Genomic DNA, 16,987 nt, shown 5'->3' on the forward strand with positions numbered 1-16,987 from the left:
TCCCAGAACCTGTAAACATGTTATGTTACATGGCAAGGTAGAATGAAGGTTGCCGATGGAGTTAAGGTTCATGACTGCTGAACTTAAAATAAATGGGTTATCCTGCATTATCCAGATAGGCGCTTTGTAAATTTAAGAGCCCTTCAAAGGGAAAGAGAAATGCAGAAGTCAGAACCAGAGAGTGGATATCATTTGAAAGACTCAGGGGGCCATTACTGGCTTTCAAGATGGAAGGAGGCCACAAGCCAAGGAATGTGAGCAGCCTCTAGAGAGGCTGGAAAAGATAAAGTGGGTTCTAAGAGTCTCTAGAAAATAAGAGCCCTGCTGGCACCTGGATTTTTATCCCACCAAGACCCATCTCAGACTGCTGACCTCCAGAGTTCTATGAAAATAAATTTATGTTGTTTAAAACCATTAAATTTGTGGTGGTGTAGAAAACTGACCTTTGTGCTTCAGAACCAAAATATAACACAAAGATAAATTTATTGCTTTGCTGGGCAAAGGAGGCTGCAGCAGGCTATGGCCTTCAAAAAGCACAAGCCCTTGGGGAGGAAAGGACTGGGGAATTTTATAGGAAAATACAGGATCTTGCAGGTTTTGACAGGAATCCTGTATGTACTACCAGCCTCCTCCATCACATCTTTAGGGTGGTACCAGGTTCCTGAAACAAAGGGATAAGAAGGGTGGAGGGGAGCTTTCTGGATGAGGGGGGAAAGTGACTTTAAAATCGAGTTTTGGGATGCCTGGGTGGCTTATCGGTTGAGCATCTGCCTTCGGCTCAGGGCGTTGATCCCACAGTCCCGGGATTGAGTCCCACATCAGGCTCTGTGCAGGAAGTCTGCCTATGTCTCTGCCTCTCTCTGTGTGTCTCTCATGAATAAATAAATAAAATCTTAAAAAAAAAATCGAGCTTTGCTGAAGCATTAGTGCAGCCATTTTAACTTTTGTTAAACTTTGTGCTTTAAAGCAGTTTCAGTGGTAATCTGTGGTGGCAGGAATAGGAAATGAACACAGCAGAACCTAGAAAAAAGGGGAAAAGTGGCATTTTTTTTCCATCATGGAAGGCAGCATGATAAATCTGTACTTGGAGCTTCTGGTATTGATGTTGAAAATTCACTCAGAATGCAAGTGACTTCACATTTTTCAAATCTCTCTCCTTGAATTATTTACTACTTCTTTTTACCTCTAGCCCTCAGTGGAGCTCCAAATTGCCTAATTATCTACAGAGGACTCTAACTCTTAATTAAAGTACATCTGTGTATCTGATAGGTAATAGATCAGAGAAAGTTACTCTTTACTCTTGTAAGCAGGATACATTTGACCTCTTTGATTCATCCAGTGATAATTTGTTACCTTCAGCAGACCAGGATCTATGCCAGCACAGTTTTATACTTAAAAGAAGTTATGATCTAATGCATGGTACAAAACTTAATTGGCCCAAAGGGAGAAATTTCTTGCTAGGCTCTTTCTTAGAGTCACTGACACCTACAGGAGGTTTTGTAACTCTACTTACAAATGTTAATACCTTTTTCAGAAGCACAAACTGATGTGATGATGATGGTGGTGGTGGTGGCCATGGTGGCAGCTGATGCTTATGTAGCACTTACTATGTGCCAGGGCTGTCCTTAGGCTTTATGTTCTTCGTTACAATTCATCTTTACCATTCTCCTGCTTCTTTCTATTAAATTACTCTTTCTGTTACTTTATAACCATCTTTCCATAAATACACATAAACTCAGTGGTTACGTATTTCAGTTATTTACTCTTTAGTTTTATACGGTTCCTGGTGAATCCTAAAATATAATAAAACAAAATTTTAGCTAAATGCACAAGAACTCCCAATCTTGAAGGGAAAGGGAGAATAACTACTTTATTCACAAGTATGCCTGAGAAATTAGAGGCACTGAGCTTAATTTGACACAATTAACACTAATTACATGTTAGCATCCTTAGTTTGGGATTTTTCTCCAGTGAAACTTATCATTTGCTGATTTATTTCTTTAGGAGCCATATTATGTACGTTGCATCAAACCCAACGACAAGAAATCTCCACAGATATTTGATGACGAGCGCTGCCGGCACCAAGTAGAATATCTTGGGCTACTGGAAAATGTGAGGGTGCGGCGGGCAGGTTTTGCCTTCCGCCAGACGTACGAGAAGTTTCTTCACAGGTGAGAACAGACTAAAGAACTCTGACATTGACAGTTCCAGAGTCATCCCCACGTATGACAGTGCATCAACACATATTAGTCTAAGTACTTGTCAAATGAATAAGAGTCAAGAGAACTGCAAATATGAAAGACTTACTTAGCAAAAGAGTCTCCCTGAGTTTATGGTTTATGGACCATGAGAAAAGATTCATTCTTTGGGGGGAAAATATGGGCATTGTAGTTTGGTAGAGAGAACCTGGACTCAAAAGTTATATCTAGGTTGGAATACTGGGTATGTTACTCATTTGCTGTGTGATCATAGGCTAGAAATTTAATATCCTTGGCTCTGTTTCTCCATCGGTAAAATGTGTTTAATAACATTACATCATAAGGTTGTTGTTGCGGGGAGTAAATTAACCTAAATAAAAAAGCCAGGTGCCTGGCACAAAATATATGTTCAATTAATGCTACTTATCCTTACTGATATTAGTAATTACCATAATAACAAAGTATTAAGGAGTTTAATCATGGAGACCATGGAGTTAGTCTACCTGGTTTGAATCCTGGCTTTGCCATTTCTTGGCTTTTTGACCTTAGGCAAATCACACTATCTTTCCATGCCTCTGTTTCCTCCTGTGTTAAAAGGGGGTTAATAATAGTAACTACTTTTTAGGATTGCTGGAAAAATAAATGAGAATCTGTGTGTGTGTGTGTGTGTGTGTGTGTGTGTGTGTGTGTTTGTGTGTGTGTGGGTATAAAGCAGTTAGAATGGAACCTGGCCTGTAGCAATCACTCAATATATGTAAGATATCATTGCTGCTGTTATTTATTGTTAGTAATGATAATGATAGTTGACAACCGGGACTTCCAAAGTCCCTCAAATTCCATCTGTTCATTTATCTCTAAATACTTATTGAACATTTCCTGTGTTCTAGACTACAGATTCCACAGAATAAGAATATTTAGATAAAATATTGGGTGCTCAGAAGAGTCTCTAAGAAGACAATAATGGCAGGAAAGAACCAGCCATATAAACATCAGAGGGAATGGCAGATGGGCAGAAGGAACAGGGAGGGAGAGGCTCCACTGTGGTAGTAAGTGTGGTGTGTTAGGTAGCAAACTTAGCTGTGTGGTTGGAGGCTGCTCAGTGACAGGGCAGGGGTATGAGATGAGATCAGAGAGGTGGACAGGGGCCAGATCATTTTGAATTTTATAATCCAGACTAAACAGTTTAGATTTTGGCTAAATGTGGCAGGAGCCCATTGGTGGATTTTAAGCAGGGAGCAACCCAATCTTATGGATATTTGAGGAGATACTGTGGCTTCTATGTGAATAGGAAGCAAGGAGACATTTAGGGGTGTTCCTACAGGAGCCCAGGAGAGGGGCCTTCCTAGTGACTTGAACAAGAGCTTATTATAGATCCAATGATAGCAGATCCAGGATATGTTAGGGGAAGGTTAACCAGGCTTGCTCATGGATTGGCTAGATCAGAGAGGAACAGAGAGGAGTGAGGGATTATGATTAGATTTTGGCGTGGGTGAGCTTACACCATTTGCTGAGATAAGATTGGGTAACAGAAGCTTGAGGAAGAGGTCGTGGAACAGGGGCAAGGATGGAATCAGAATTTGTCTCCTGACTCTTGGGTTTGAAATGGCTACTAAAAATCTCGGTAGAGATATTAAGTGAGCTATTAAATACACATATCTGGAGTTCCAGAAAGAAGCACAGATTGGAGATATACTGGAGTCATTAGTATGGAGATGATATATAAATTCTTAGAACTGTATAGAGAAGAGAAGGAGGCTCCTTCAAATATTTAGGTTTGTGATCTGACATGAAGGAATCACCAAAGAGAAGAAAAGAAGCAACCAATGAGAGAAAGACATACTAGAAGAGGATTATGTCACAGAAGCCAAGATAAGATGGCATTTCAAGAAGAAAAGTGTAGTTACCATCTCACATGTTGCTGTGCAGTCAAGTAAGATAAAGGTAGAAACTTCAGCATTATATCTGGCAACATAAAGACCAGGGGCAAAAAGTCTGGGCAGAACCCAATTTCAACAGGTTGGGAAAGTGAAGAGAGAAGCTGGATGCCTATAGACAACTTAAAAATTTGTGCTGGAAATGAGGGCAGGGAAGAATGGAAGCAGGAGTGGGATGTGAGGTCAGAAAACATCACATTCTAGGAATGTGTATGCAGGTGGGGCTGATTCAGAACAGAGGGAGAATCCAGTGGTGCAGGAGAAAGGGAGATCATGGTGATTATCATGATATCCCTGGGAAGGCGAGGCCCAGAATCCCACACACAGGTAGAAGAAGGTTTGTTAAACTGTGGAAGGAGCCTCGGTGTCCATCAAAAGATGAATGGATAAAGAAGATGTGGTTTATGTATACAATGGAATATTACTCAGCCATTAGAAACGACAAATACCCACCATTTGCTTCAACGTGGATGGAACTGGAGGGTATTATGCTGAGTGCAGTAAGTCAATCGGAGAAGGACAAACAGTGTATGTTCTCATTCATTTGGGGAATATAAATAATAGTGAAAGGGAATATAAGGGAAGGGAGAAGAAATGTGTGGGAAATATCAGGAAGGGAGACAGAACATAAAGACTCCTAACTCTGGGAAACGAACTAGGGGTGGTGGAAGGGGAGGAGGGCGGGGGGTGGGGGAGAATGGGTGACGGGCACTGAGGGGGGCACTTGACGGGATGAGCACTGGGTGTTTTTCTGTATGTTGGTAAATTGAACACCAATAAAAATTAATTTATTAAAAAAATAAAAAGAAGAAGGTTTGTTAGCATTTGGTAAGAGCAGGGATGCTTCCCCCATAGCAACAGGACAAAAGGCAGAGAATATGAATACAGATGTAGAAAGGCCAAAGATTGGCTGATGGCAAAGATGATGTTCTGATTGGATTGCTTCAATTTCCTTAACCAAGCATGAGGTGAGGCTAAGAGTGGGGAGTAAAGATAAGGAGAGGTGCTGTGGGAGGTTTGAGGGGAAATGAGAACACTCATTTTGGGGAGTGGGAAAGCACAGGTTTGTATGGTAGGATTGCTGTCAGGAAGATCTGAGAGTCTTTGTGAGATATGAGGCTATAAATTGAGACCACCAGCATTATTGTTTTTTCCACCAGTGTCCAGCCACTTTTGCACAGAATTGAAAGGGATTGCACTAAATTGAGACTCTTAGAATGGATAAAAAAAATAGCCTGGAAAATTCGAACTTCATTTTACACTGATCAAAAGGTTATGCTCAAAATTGGCCGTTTTCCTTATTAAAATCATACTATTCTTTAGATTTGATTTTTCATTTGCTTATTAAGGCTGAAGAGTTGGAATATTTTTGTGAGCAGAAATGTGTTCATCCTGAGTCTCGATTTCAAAGTGTCAAATTATGTTAGAAAGATTGCTAGTCTGTTGTTATTACCGTTAGAATTCTAGCAATTGCTCAGTAAGTTGGTTTTTGAATAATTTGGTTTTTTATTATCACCCATAAAAAATCAACAGAAGTTAAATATTGAACTGAGCAGGGTAGAATTGTGTAACTATAGGGTGGGGCTGACCCGAAAATATTTTATCATGAGACAAAGGGAAACCATGGAGAGTAGCTGAGGTAGGAGAACAGTAAGCAAGCCTGATTTGGAGGAGACAAGGAATTTTCTAAATGCATACATATCTTTAACATTTAATTCAGGAGATTTTGGTGTGTTTGTTTCTTGGTATGGGAGACATGCTATAAGGATTGGAATATGTTTTCTAACATACACATAAAAATACAATAGAAAAGATTAAAAAGAACCTGTGAATTTTAAATATAGTGGTCTTAGTGACATAAGCTTAAATTCATTTCTACTCCAAGAGCATAACCAAATAATGTAAATTATATAAAACCAAGAAAATGCACAGCCACATTATGGAATCAAGAAGGGCGTTTCACAGTGAACCTTGGATATGTAACTCCCTCCTAAATATGATGTGAAGCAGATGTGAGGACCCAGTTGTAAGCCAGGGTCACAGTTTTAAGGAAAGACTGCCTTTGCCATTCAGGAAACCGTCCTGAATATACTGTTTCTGAGAAGTTTGCCACAGCTACAGCACCAGGAGGTAGCTGCAATGGTCAGGACAAGTGACACCTCCATAGCTGCAAAGGGGACATTGTAGGCATGATGGCCAACACCCAGGAAGCAAAAGTAGCCATGTTTTAAAAGACCAACCAAAGCTGGGATGTACACAGAAGGACATGTAGAAGTAGACAAGATAACAGCAAAACGTCTGAGAAAGACCAGACCATGAAAAAGAGACAGCTCAATAAATATCAAACCTTACCCCCCAAGGAACCAGAGCAAGGAGTAAATGGCACTGGAATAAGCCTACTTAATATTTTCAGAGAGATAAAGGAGAAAATTATGATCCTAGAATAGGAATATGAAGTCAGAAACAAGAACAGGTAATTACTGGAAAGAATAATTAGAGATTTGGAAAATGAAAATCAGATTAAACACAACTGAAGAGAGCATTGTCCATCAGTAGGAGAATGAGTCAGCAACATGTAGTATGATTACAGTGCCAGCTAAGGGGATGAATGGCTGATGTAGCAACATAAATGAATGACACATCATGTCAAAAAAAGATAGTCACGAAAAAATATATCCTTCATGCTGCCACTTATGTGGAGTTCAAGAACAGATAGCCATCAGAACTGTGGTTGGTTCCAGAGTGGGGGAACTGACGGGAAAGGAGAAGGAGGCACTCTCTGAGATTATGCAGATGTTCTGCATCTTGATGGGGTGTCAGTTTCATGGGTGTATACATTTTTCAAAATTTGTTGAACTGTATACCTGAAGGTGTGCCTTTACTGTATGTAAATTTTACCACAATTTTAAAAAATTACAGTAAACCTTTTTTTAAAAACAAATTAGTAAACTGGAAGATCAAGTTGAAGAGTTTTTGCAGATCTCATCACAAAGTAAAAGAGATGGGAAGTACTGAAATTCAGGCAGTGTGTAAGGTCGATCCAGAGTGCCAGCACTTGTTCAACAGGAGCATCTGAAGGAAAGAGAGAGAAGAGGGGAGGGAGCACTATTTGAACAAATAGTGGCCAGGAATTTTCCTGAACCAGAAAAAGACAACAATCTTCAAATTGAAAGAATATACTGAGTGTAAAGCATGTGAATCCTTAAAAAATGAAACATATATTATGGTCACTTTTAGAATGTTAGAGATAAAAGAAAATACTAGAGCTCCCAGGAAAAGACAAAGTACTACCAGGGAGTGAGAATCATACAGACATCAGACTTCTCATTAGCAGCATTTGATGCAGACAGACAAAGCAGCAATATTTTCATAGTGACAGGGGATGAACTTAATGCTTAGAATTTTATTCCATGCTGGGGACGCCCGGGTGGCTTAGTCAGTTAAACAGCCAGCTCTTGATTTAGGCTCAGGTCATGATCCCAAGCTTTGTGCTCCATACTCAGTGGGGAGCTTGCTTGAGGACTCTCTCTTTCTCTTTCTTTCTCCCTTCTCCCTCTCTCTTCCTCTCCCCCCCACCCAGCCCCCTCTGCCCCTCCCCTACTTACACAGGCTCTCTCTCTCTCTTTCTCTCTCTCAAATAAATAAATCTTAAAAAAAAAATTTCATTCTATGTCAAATTATAATTTAAGAGTGTGAGTACAATAAAAATATTTTCTGACATATATAGGCTCAAAAAGTTTACTATTCAGAGATCCTCTCTGAAAAATCTTCTAGAGCAAAAGGAAAAACAAGTGCAGAAGAGAAAAATGGAATGCAAACACTAATATTAAATAAATAAATTAGTGAAACTATTTTTAAAATCTAAACGTGTCCATTGTAAGTGGGAAAAAGCCTTTGGTAAAAATTGAACAAAAATGAAAATTGAAGTGAAAAGTACAGAGAAGTAAAGACTTTTGTACTGTTTATGGAAAAGATATGGATGATAATTAACTAGACAGGAAAAAATAATCATATATTTTCATATAAAAATAACTTTTTGTATATTAAAAATTTTAAGACAATGATAATTACAGTGGCTAACAATGTGAAGTGCTCACTATATATCCCAGGCACTGCTTTGGTTTTTTGTTTGTTTGTTTTGTTTTTTTTGGATTTCAGTTTCTCAACCTTATCATCAAGACTCACTGCCTCCCATCATCAATATTTATTGAGCATTTACAGTGTACTAGGCACAATAGAACATACAGAAAACATTTTCCCTGCTCTTGTGGAGCTTACATTCTAAAAGAAAAAAAAAAATACACCTCTTTTAAATGGTATTTTTGTTTGGTGTTTTCTGCAAGGTTCTGAGGAAATAATCTGTAGGGTGAGCTTTGGGTATAACTTAGCCCCATCATTATTTAAAGAGAGGAAGAGGAAGGATTTTAAAGGCAGACAATGGCAGACCATTCAGGATAGGTAGACCATTCAGGATAGGTAGGGCTTACAAGGAGATAAACACAATCTCATCAACGAAAGAGAGATTTGCACTGCTTTGAGAGTAGTAAGTCACTGAAAGTGACAACCAGATAAGGAAAGGATGGTACCTTCCATTTTTATGCAGATGAGGAAATGGAGGCACAGAAAGGTTGAGTAACCCCAGGTCACAGAGCCAAATAGTGGCCTTTAGGAGTCTGATTTGAACTCAGGCAGTTGCCTTCTGAGCTTACCATCAGTGTATTGGCTCCCAATTGAACAGATGGCTTTCAAATCAAAGGAGAAAATAAAATGAAATAAAGAAAACTCAATATCCAAGACAAGAACAATAAAAAGCAGCGGCAAGAAAGCATACCTAATAGAAAATATTTTAAAAGTTGAGACATTGGACACATGTTAATAATCACAATACATGTGTTAAACCTACCTTTTAAAAGACAGAATTGGCAAGACAAGTCTGTCTAATTGATGATTATGTAAGTTGAGAATAGGTCGTCTCTATAGAGTCATCCAGGAAGGGTGCTGTGTGAGACTGTGGAGTGTGCATCTGGGAAAAGAGCCTGTTTCTACTCTGTAGACTTTATCTTCCACTTTACATAAAATGAATTTGTTCAGATTGAGAAATTGCCATGTTATTTTATTGTCATACCAGTTAAACTAATTAGCAGTGGAAGTGGGGTGCAATAGACAGTGTGTATTGGACTCATGGTGCTGAAATATTCAAAATTTGTTGAACTATATACCTGAAGGTGTGCCTTTACTGTATGTAAATTTTACCACAATTTAAAAGAAAAAGATTTTTCCACTGTCAGCTTTTGCTTTTAGATTCTACAGGTTTATTAAAGATAGATTTGAACCTAAATTTTTACTTGTCACTTTTCTTTATTTTCATTTCTTTTATTGAAAAAAGAGAAAGAAGGATTTTAAATGTTCTGATAACCTTAAAAGCTGTTCAAGTCTTTCAGGGAGATAATACTAGTTGTCAGGAAGCAGATGAATTCAGCTTTTTAATTCACAAGTTCAGGATGCTAGTTTGTGGGAGAACTGGGGTCATGTCATTTCACCATCGGGAAGAAAGGAAGAATGCCTAAGCTGAGCATTGTGGCAGGTGGTTATTTCCAGCTTCTGTCATATGCCTAAAACTTCAAACACCCCATTACTACCTGTACTATAGCCCAAATGTCGGATCTTATTCTGGCTCTACAACGAATTTGGGATGATCCTGATTTTGTTTCCTTTTTTCACGTGATATTACCTCTCCCTTCATATTTGAACCCTTTCATTTGGTTTCTGTTTCTCTGCCTATCTGGCAAGGGAGTGGTAGGCTTTCCAATGTATAGAGAGAAATAATGGGGATTGATGGTTGATGAAAGAATATCAGTAAAAGACTAAAGGATAAGAAGGAGCCAGCCTTTGAAGTAGTAGATTAAAAAGCATTCCAGGCAACGGGAACAACATAAGGCAAAAGCTCTGATGCAAGGAAGAGGCAACCACACTACAGGACCCTAAAGAAGGCCAATGTGATTAGAGTACATAGTGCTGAAGCAGAAGAGCAGTAAAAGATAAAAATGAGGTAAGGCATTCTAGGAATGTACTGTAGCAGCTGAGTTAGCAGAATGGATTGGGAAGGAACTGGAAAACAATTTGGGAGCCTATCTTAGTAAGCTTGATGGTGGCTTGGATCAGAACTGTTGCAGTAAAGACAAGAGTAGTTGAATTTTAAGTATATTTCAGAGGTAGACCCAGTGGGATTTGATGATGAATTAGAAGGACTGATAGAAAAGAGAAGGGATCAAATAACAATTCTGGCTTTAGTAACTGAGGGTGTTGAGGTGGGAAAGTGAAAGAGAAATGTAACACGCCCTCAAGAGTTATTTAGGCATTGTGTATATGCATCTGCAGCAGAACTGAGAGCTGGGCTATGGATAATAAATTCATGAATTGCAAAATAAAATGGATGGAATAGATGAGGTGACATGGGGAGGTCGTACATAGAAGAGAATCTGTTATGGACCTTGGGGTACTCCAACATTTGGAGTTCCGGTAATGGAGGAGCAGTAGCCAGAAAATGAGATTGAGAAGAAATATCCAGAGAGACAGAAGGAAATCAGGGAGATCACGCTGTCATGGAAGCTAAGAAATGAGAGATCCATCAAGAAGAAGGGATCAGAAGCCATTTAGGTACCTATTATCTCAGCAAGAAATGTGTGAAGCCCTATGAAGACCATTTAAAGACTCTCAAGGGGCACAAAAGTAGACTTGAACAAGTGGAAAGACATCCCTTGTTCTTAGGATGGTTCAACATCATAGACAGATTTAATGGCTTTAATGCGGGAACCCAATAAAAATACCAGCAAGGATCTGTTTGTTTTGTGATTGTTTTCCCCTGGAACTACGTAAATTGATTCTAAAGTTCACATAGAAAAATAAGCAGGCAGGAATAGCTAGAAAGACCTTTTAAAAAGAAAAAGATGAGGGACGCCTGAGTGGCTTAGCAGTTGAGCGTCTGCCTTTGGCTCAGGGCACGATCCCGGGATCGGGATCGAGTCCCACTTCGGGCTCCAGCGAGAAGCCTGCTTTTCCAAAACTCTGCCTGTGTCTCTGCCTCTCTGTGTGTGTGTCTCTCATGAATAAATAAATAAATCTTTAAAAAAATTTAAAGTAAAGAAAAGGATGAGAAGAGACCACCAGATATTAAAATATACTTAAGACATCTAATTAAAACCACATGGAACTGATGCAGAGCTGGACAGACGGCAGTGAAACAGACCAGGATGTCCAGAATTATACTGAAGTACATATGAAAGCATAGTATATGATTAAAATGCCATATTAAATCACTTTTCAGTAAATAGTGTTGGAACAACTGGGTAGCCACTTGTCAGAAGGTAAGTTTGGATCCATACCTCACACTGTATACCAAAATAAAGTGGATGAAAGATTTAAATGTAAACAGTGAAAACATCTGACTACTAGAAGAATATGTAAATGAATTACTCTGTAATCTGAGTGGGAAGAGGAGCCTTTCCTTATGGATTAAAATTCAGATGCAGTATAGGAAAAGAATTACTGGTTTGGCTAAATGTGTTAAACAGCTTGGCATGGGAGGGGGGAGAAGTACTGTGGTTGGCAGCCTTCTTGGATGGTCACAGTGTTCCCACCTCTTGGTACTCATCATCATGCCCTTTGCAGTACCCTTCCCTTGAATGTGGGCTAGCCCTAATTATTTACTTCTAGAAAAATGGAATTTGGCAAAAGTAATAGAAGGTCACTTTTGAAAGAAGGCTGTGACCCTATGACTTCCATCTTACTCATTTTCATTCATGAAGAAGCTGGTGTGTAGCAAGCTGCCTTACAAGAAGCCAACTTGGCTACTTGTACCTAGAAACACAAATGGTTTTTGTATATTGATCTTACATGCTTAATTTTCTTTTAGTGGTAATAGTTTCACCCGAATATCTGCTTCATTTCCTTTGAAGTGACTTATAAATAATGTTAATTTTGTTCCTTCCCCAATCATACCAGTTTATTTATTGGTCTCTCTATGCTGGCTGGAAAACCCGTGATTGAGGCATCCTTGTCTTATTTCTGTGCATAAAGAGAATTTGTAAAGGTTACCCATTTTACGAATGATATTTGCTGTAGGTTCTTGGTAAATTAGCCTGTACTAGATTAAGGAAGTACCCTTCTATCGTTACTTTAGTAAGAGTCTTTATCATGAGGAGTGTTGTTTCTTATTAAAGTCTTTTTCTACATCTCTTATCAGCTTAATGAATAGAATTCATTATTAAGGTTTTTTTTTTCCATCTTTGAAGTGTCTTGAATTTATTAAATTGTCTTTATGCATCTATTGAGACCATAAGGTTTCTCTCTCTTAATGTATACCCTGTTCATTTTTCACACAGATACAAGATGATCTCTGAATTCACCTGGCCCAACCATGACCTCCCTTCAGACAAAGAGGCTGTCAAGAAGCTAATTGAACATTGTGGTTTTCAGGATGACGTAGCTTATGGGAAAACCAAAATTTTCATTCGAACACCCCGAACACTGTTTACCTTGGAAGAACTCCGTGCCCAGATGCTCATAAGGATTGTCCTCTTTCTACAAAAGGTAATTTTATGTTTTATATATAAGGATCGGGTCTTGCTTTTATGTTCTTAAAAATTCGTTGGATGTTTTCTTTGATGTTCACAATGGCATATTCTTTGTATCTATGCATATCTTAGAATGTTTTCTGTTGCCTTCACACATGGAAAATTTATTTGGCTGCCTGAACTCAAAATTATTCTATCCTCAAAACTCGAGACGTTTTATCTTCTGGTATTTAAAGTTGGAGAGATTCTGAAGCAGCCAACTTTTTGTCTCTTATAATTAACTGGGGTTTTTCCCTCAGCCTTACTGGGTAAAGAACTTGTTTTTAATCTTGTAATTCAAAAGTTTTGCCAATGTGTTTAACACCCCCTGCTCACCATCATTACCCAGCACCAGAATTTGACTGAGGAGTGGGAGTGCTGACTTAAAGCTCATTAGATCATAGTAGCAATCATCATTATTCAGTGTGTGTGTGGTGGTGGTTGGGGGGGCCTTCTTACTTCATTCACTCACTCCTGTTTTTTTTTTTTATCCGCCATACCCATTTCCAAGCCTTCCATATGAACAATTTTAATATTAAAAAATTATATATGTAACTTTTTAAAAATACTGTGTCTCTGTGAGATGTATATTTTCTATGGGATATATACCAGGAGAAAAGTTGCTGGGTCAGAGGGTGTACACAGACCTGATTGGTCTAAGTAGTGCCTGTTTTTTCCCCGGAAGGACTGCCAGTTTGCACCAGCTCACTCAGGGAGTTACTGTGTGCCCACATCCTGACTAGTAGCATCCAGTCACCTCAGTTTTGCAAGACTAATAGGTACAATGATATCTCACTGTTGCTATACATTATATTTCTCTGGTTACCATTAAGCCTGAGCATCTCATTAAATGCGTATTTGCTTTCTTCCTATAAACTGCTGAATTGTATCCTTTTTCCATTTTTCTCCTGGAGCTGGTATCATTTTCTTGTTAATAAGCTGGAATTCCTTGAGTATTTTGGACATTAATCACTTACATTGTTAGACACTTTAAATACATTTTTTTTTTTTTAAAGAGGGAGAGAGAGACTTTAAGCAGGCTCCAGTGTGGACACAGCCTGACACAGGGCTTGATCTCACAACCCTGCGATCATAACCTGAGCATAAACCAAGAGTTGAATGCCCAATGACTGAGCCACCCAGGAGCCCTGAAGAGAATCCTTAATTTTGACATCATCAAATTCTTCAATTCTTCGTCTTAAATTTTGTTGGACAGGGCTTTCCTTGTCCTCAGGTCACAAAGATACTAGCCTCTGTTTTCTCCTCTGAACTGTATACTTTCATCTTCCACATTTAAGTCTTGAATCCATTTAGAACCTACCTATATATGTGGTTTTGCACAGGAATCCAATTTTATTCTATATGGTGAACCATTTTCTCAGTACCATCTACTAAACAATATGTCCTTTTCAGTTTGATTTGTGGTGCCACATTTATCATATGTTGTCATGTGTATATATTCTGTCTCCGAATGTTTATTTATACCGTTGCCATTTTTTTTACAATGATGCCACATTGTTTTTATTGCAGTATGTCTTAGTGTTTAGTAGGAGAAGTCATCTTTTTCTTACACTTTATGAAGGTGGATTAACTTACATCTATACCTTATTATGCAACATAAATGTTAATGTGTGTTTATTGGGTTCATTAAATTCAACAATAATTTTTATTAGGATTGCATTGAATTTATAGATTAATTTGAAAGAATTAACATTTTTACAATATTAAATCATCTGAAGAGTACAGAATAGGCTTATTTAAATCAATTCTTTGACCTTTAGATTTAGAAAGGCCTTCAGGGTCAGTTCATGGTTAATTCCTTATTGTTTTTGTTACTGCTATGAATATTTTATTCTATATCCTGGTGTTGATACAGAGAAATAATATGGGCTTCTGTTGACTTACCTGTATCCAGAGTGAGACCTTGTTGATTGTTAGTTTTTCTGGGGAAGTGATTATATCATGTGCAAATAATGAACTTTTTTTTTTTCTTCCCTTCCAATTGTTTCTAAGTTTTGGTCTCTTTTATTTATTTTTTTCAAGAACTTCGGAAAATCTCTCAAAATGGAGTACTAAATTCTATTTCATCCTGAGACAATTTCCTTCTCTTAACTGAGTTTTTTTGTATTGCTTTTGCTCAGTTCTGTTTTACGCAGGTTGGGTGTCTGTTTTCTGTTTGCCATGGTGAATTATTTTCACATATCTGTTCTTCCATATATTCAAATCCTTTATTTTGATCTTCAATACTTACCAATGGTATTTTGCTGTTGTTCTTTTGGCAGATCCAAAACTTTGCTTTTCTTCTTTATACTAGCCTTGAAGAGATTGACACAGGGTTTGGCCCTGATGAGAGTTACCCTCCCTCCCCGTTCATTTGGGACAGTCCTGGTTTATGACTGTTGTCTCTTGTACCCCTGTTGCTCTCAAAACTGTCACTTTTGATATGGATAATTATGGATAATACATTGTATAGTCGCCTACCTTGAACTTACTTTCTGTCCAGTGGTTGCTGGTAGAATCCTGTTCTTACATCTCCTGTTGCAGTTTGTTCGCTTCCTCCACAGTTGACGTGTCCCACAGGCTTTCATCTTACAGCTCTGGTAGTCACAGATTGCACGCCCAGCCCCGTGAGCCAACTCTTGCATAGTAGGTATGCACACCTACTACGGTTCTTCCTTTCTCTGTCCTCTCTACAGCACCTCTGCTTTCCTTCTGGTGAGAAATCATGATTTCTATTTAGAAAAGGGAGATGCTAAAGAAGAAAGGATGTCTACTTCAAAAGCTATCACCTAAGCCATGGGAGAAGAGCTGTCCAGTCTGCTCAGTGTTGTAGATCTTGAATTTCTGAACCATAAAGCAGTGGAGCAGGAAATAAAATAAGGATTTTCCTCTGAACTCTCAGGCAGACTATAGGTGATCTAATGATTTGTTCTTTAAACCAACTCCATGGGCCATAAAATTATTGGAAATTTCTCACAGCTTCTGGGAATAGGTCATCAGTCACCTACCTTTTCATGTGCTGTGTATTTTTATTTTCTTCTGTAACCTTACAGAAATGGAACAGGAAGTTAGGGGAGGCAGCATCAAGAGATGCTATTTTTTTTTTAAGATTTTATTTATTTATTCATGAGAGAGAGAAAGGGAGAGGCAGAGACATAGGTAGAGGGAGAAGCAGGCTCCATGCAGGGAGCCTGATGTGGGACTTGATCCCGGGATTCCGGGATCATGCCCTGAGCCAAAGGCAAGGCTCAGCTGCTGAGCCCCCCAGGCATCCCAGAAAATGCTATCTTAAACCAGAATCTCCAAAAATTGACTTTTATTTTTCCTTTTTAAATTAAAAATAGCTTTATCTTTTTTAATTGTATGATTATACAATTAAAGCATACTTATTGCAAAAACAAATTCAAATCATATAGAAAAGTGTAAGAGAAACCATGGAAAATCACCTAAAATCCCACCATCCAGAGATCACAAGCCATTAACGTTGTGGTAGTCATCCTTTCTAATATCTTTCTGCGCATATCAACGTGTACTATAATATAAATGAGATAATTCGTGTGGTGATTTTTTTTATGAGCACATTTCTCTTTTTTTAAATAAGATTTTGTTATTCTTTTTCCAATATTTACCTTCTCTGCCCACATCTCATCCTGCCACGTATGTCAGAGTCCCTAAGACCACTTCCAATTTTGGTGATTCACCAGGAGGATTCACAGGGCTCAGCATATAGTTGTACTCATGAATTAAATTAATTACCACAAAAGGATACAAAGCAAAATCAGCAAAGGGAAAAGGCACATGGGGCAAAATCTGGAGGAAACCAGGAACAAGCTTCCAAGAGTTCTCTCCCAGTGGAGTTGCATAGGACATGCTTAATTCCTTCAGAAATGAATTGTGACAACACGTGCTAAGTGCTGTCTACCAGGGGAGATCATTAGAGACTCAGTGCTCAAAGTTTTTACTGGGGATTGGTTATGTAGGCACCCTCTGACTAACATGTGCTGAAATCGCAGACTCGAGAAGGAAATCAGATATGCAGCATAAATCCCATTGTTTGCACAAGCAGTATAACCAAATAGAGCCACTCTTATCATTTAGGGAAGGTTTTATATCGGCATATAAAACTACCCAGTCAAGTTTGCAGACACTGGCCAAGGGCCAACCTTGGAATCAGGCTTTTCTAAGGATACAGTCTTAGGCCTGCTGTGTTAACTCCTTTCTGTATACTCCCACTATCTTCCCA

General features: G+C 38.6%; 1 protein-coding gene across 1 annotated transcript in view; it reads left to right on the forward strand.

The window, feature by feature from the left end:
• The window catches only part of MYO1D (myosin ID), a 326,946-nt gene that overhangs the window by 134,261 nt on the left and 175,698 nt on the right, over positions 1-16,987 (forward strand). Inside the window, exons 15-16 of the mRNA XM_025996152.2 lie at positions 2,005-2,171; positions 12,514-12,721. Of these exons, the coding sequence (XP_025851937.1) occupies positions 2,005-2,171; positions 12,514-12,721 (375 nt within the window). The remainder of the gene's footprint in view (positions 1-2,004; positions 2,172-12,513; positions 12,722-16,987) is intronic.

Source organism: Vulpes vulpes, chromosome 2 (genome assembly GCF_048418805.1).
Source record: "Vulpes vulpes isolate BD-2025 chromosome 2, VulVul3, whole genome shotgun sequence".
NCBI classification, from domain to species: Eukaryota; Metazoa; Chordata; class Mammalia; order Carnivora; family Canidae; genus Vulpes; species Vulpes vulpes.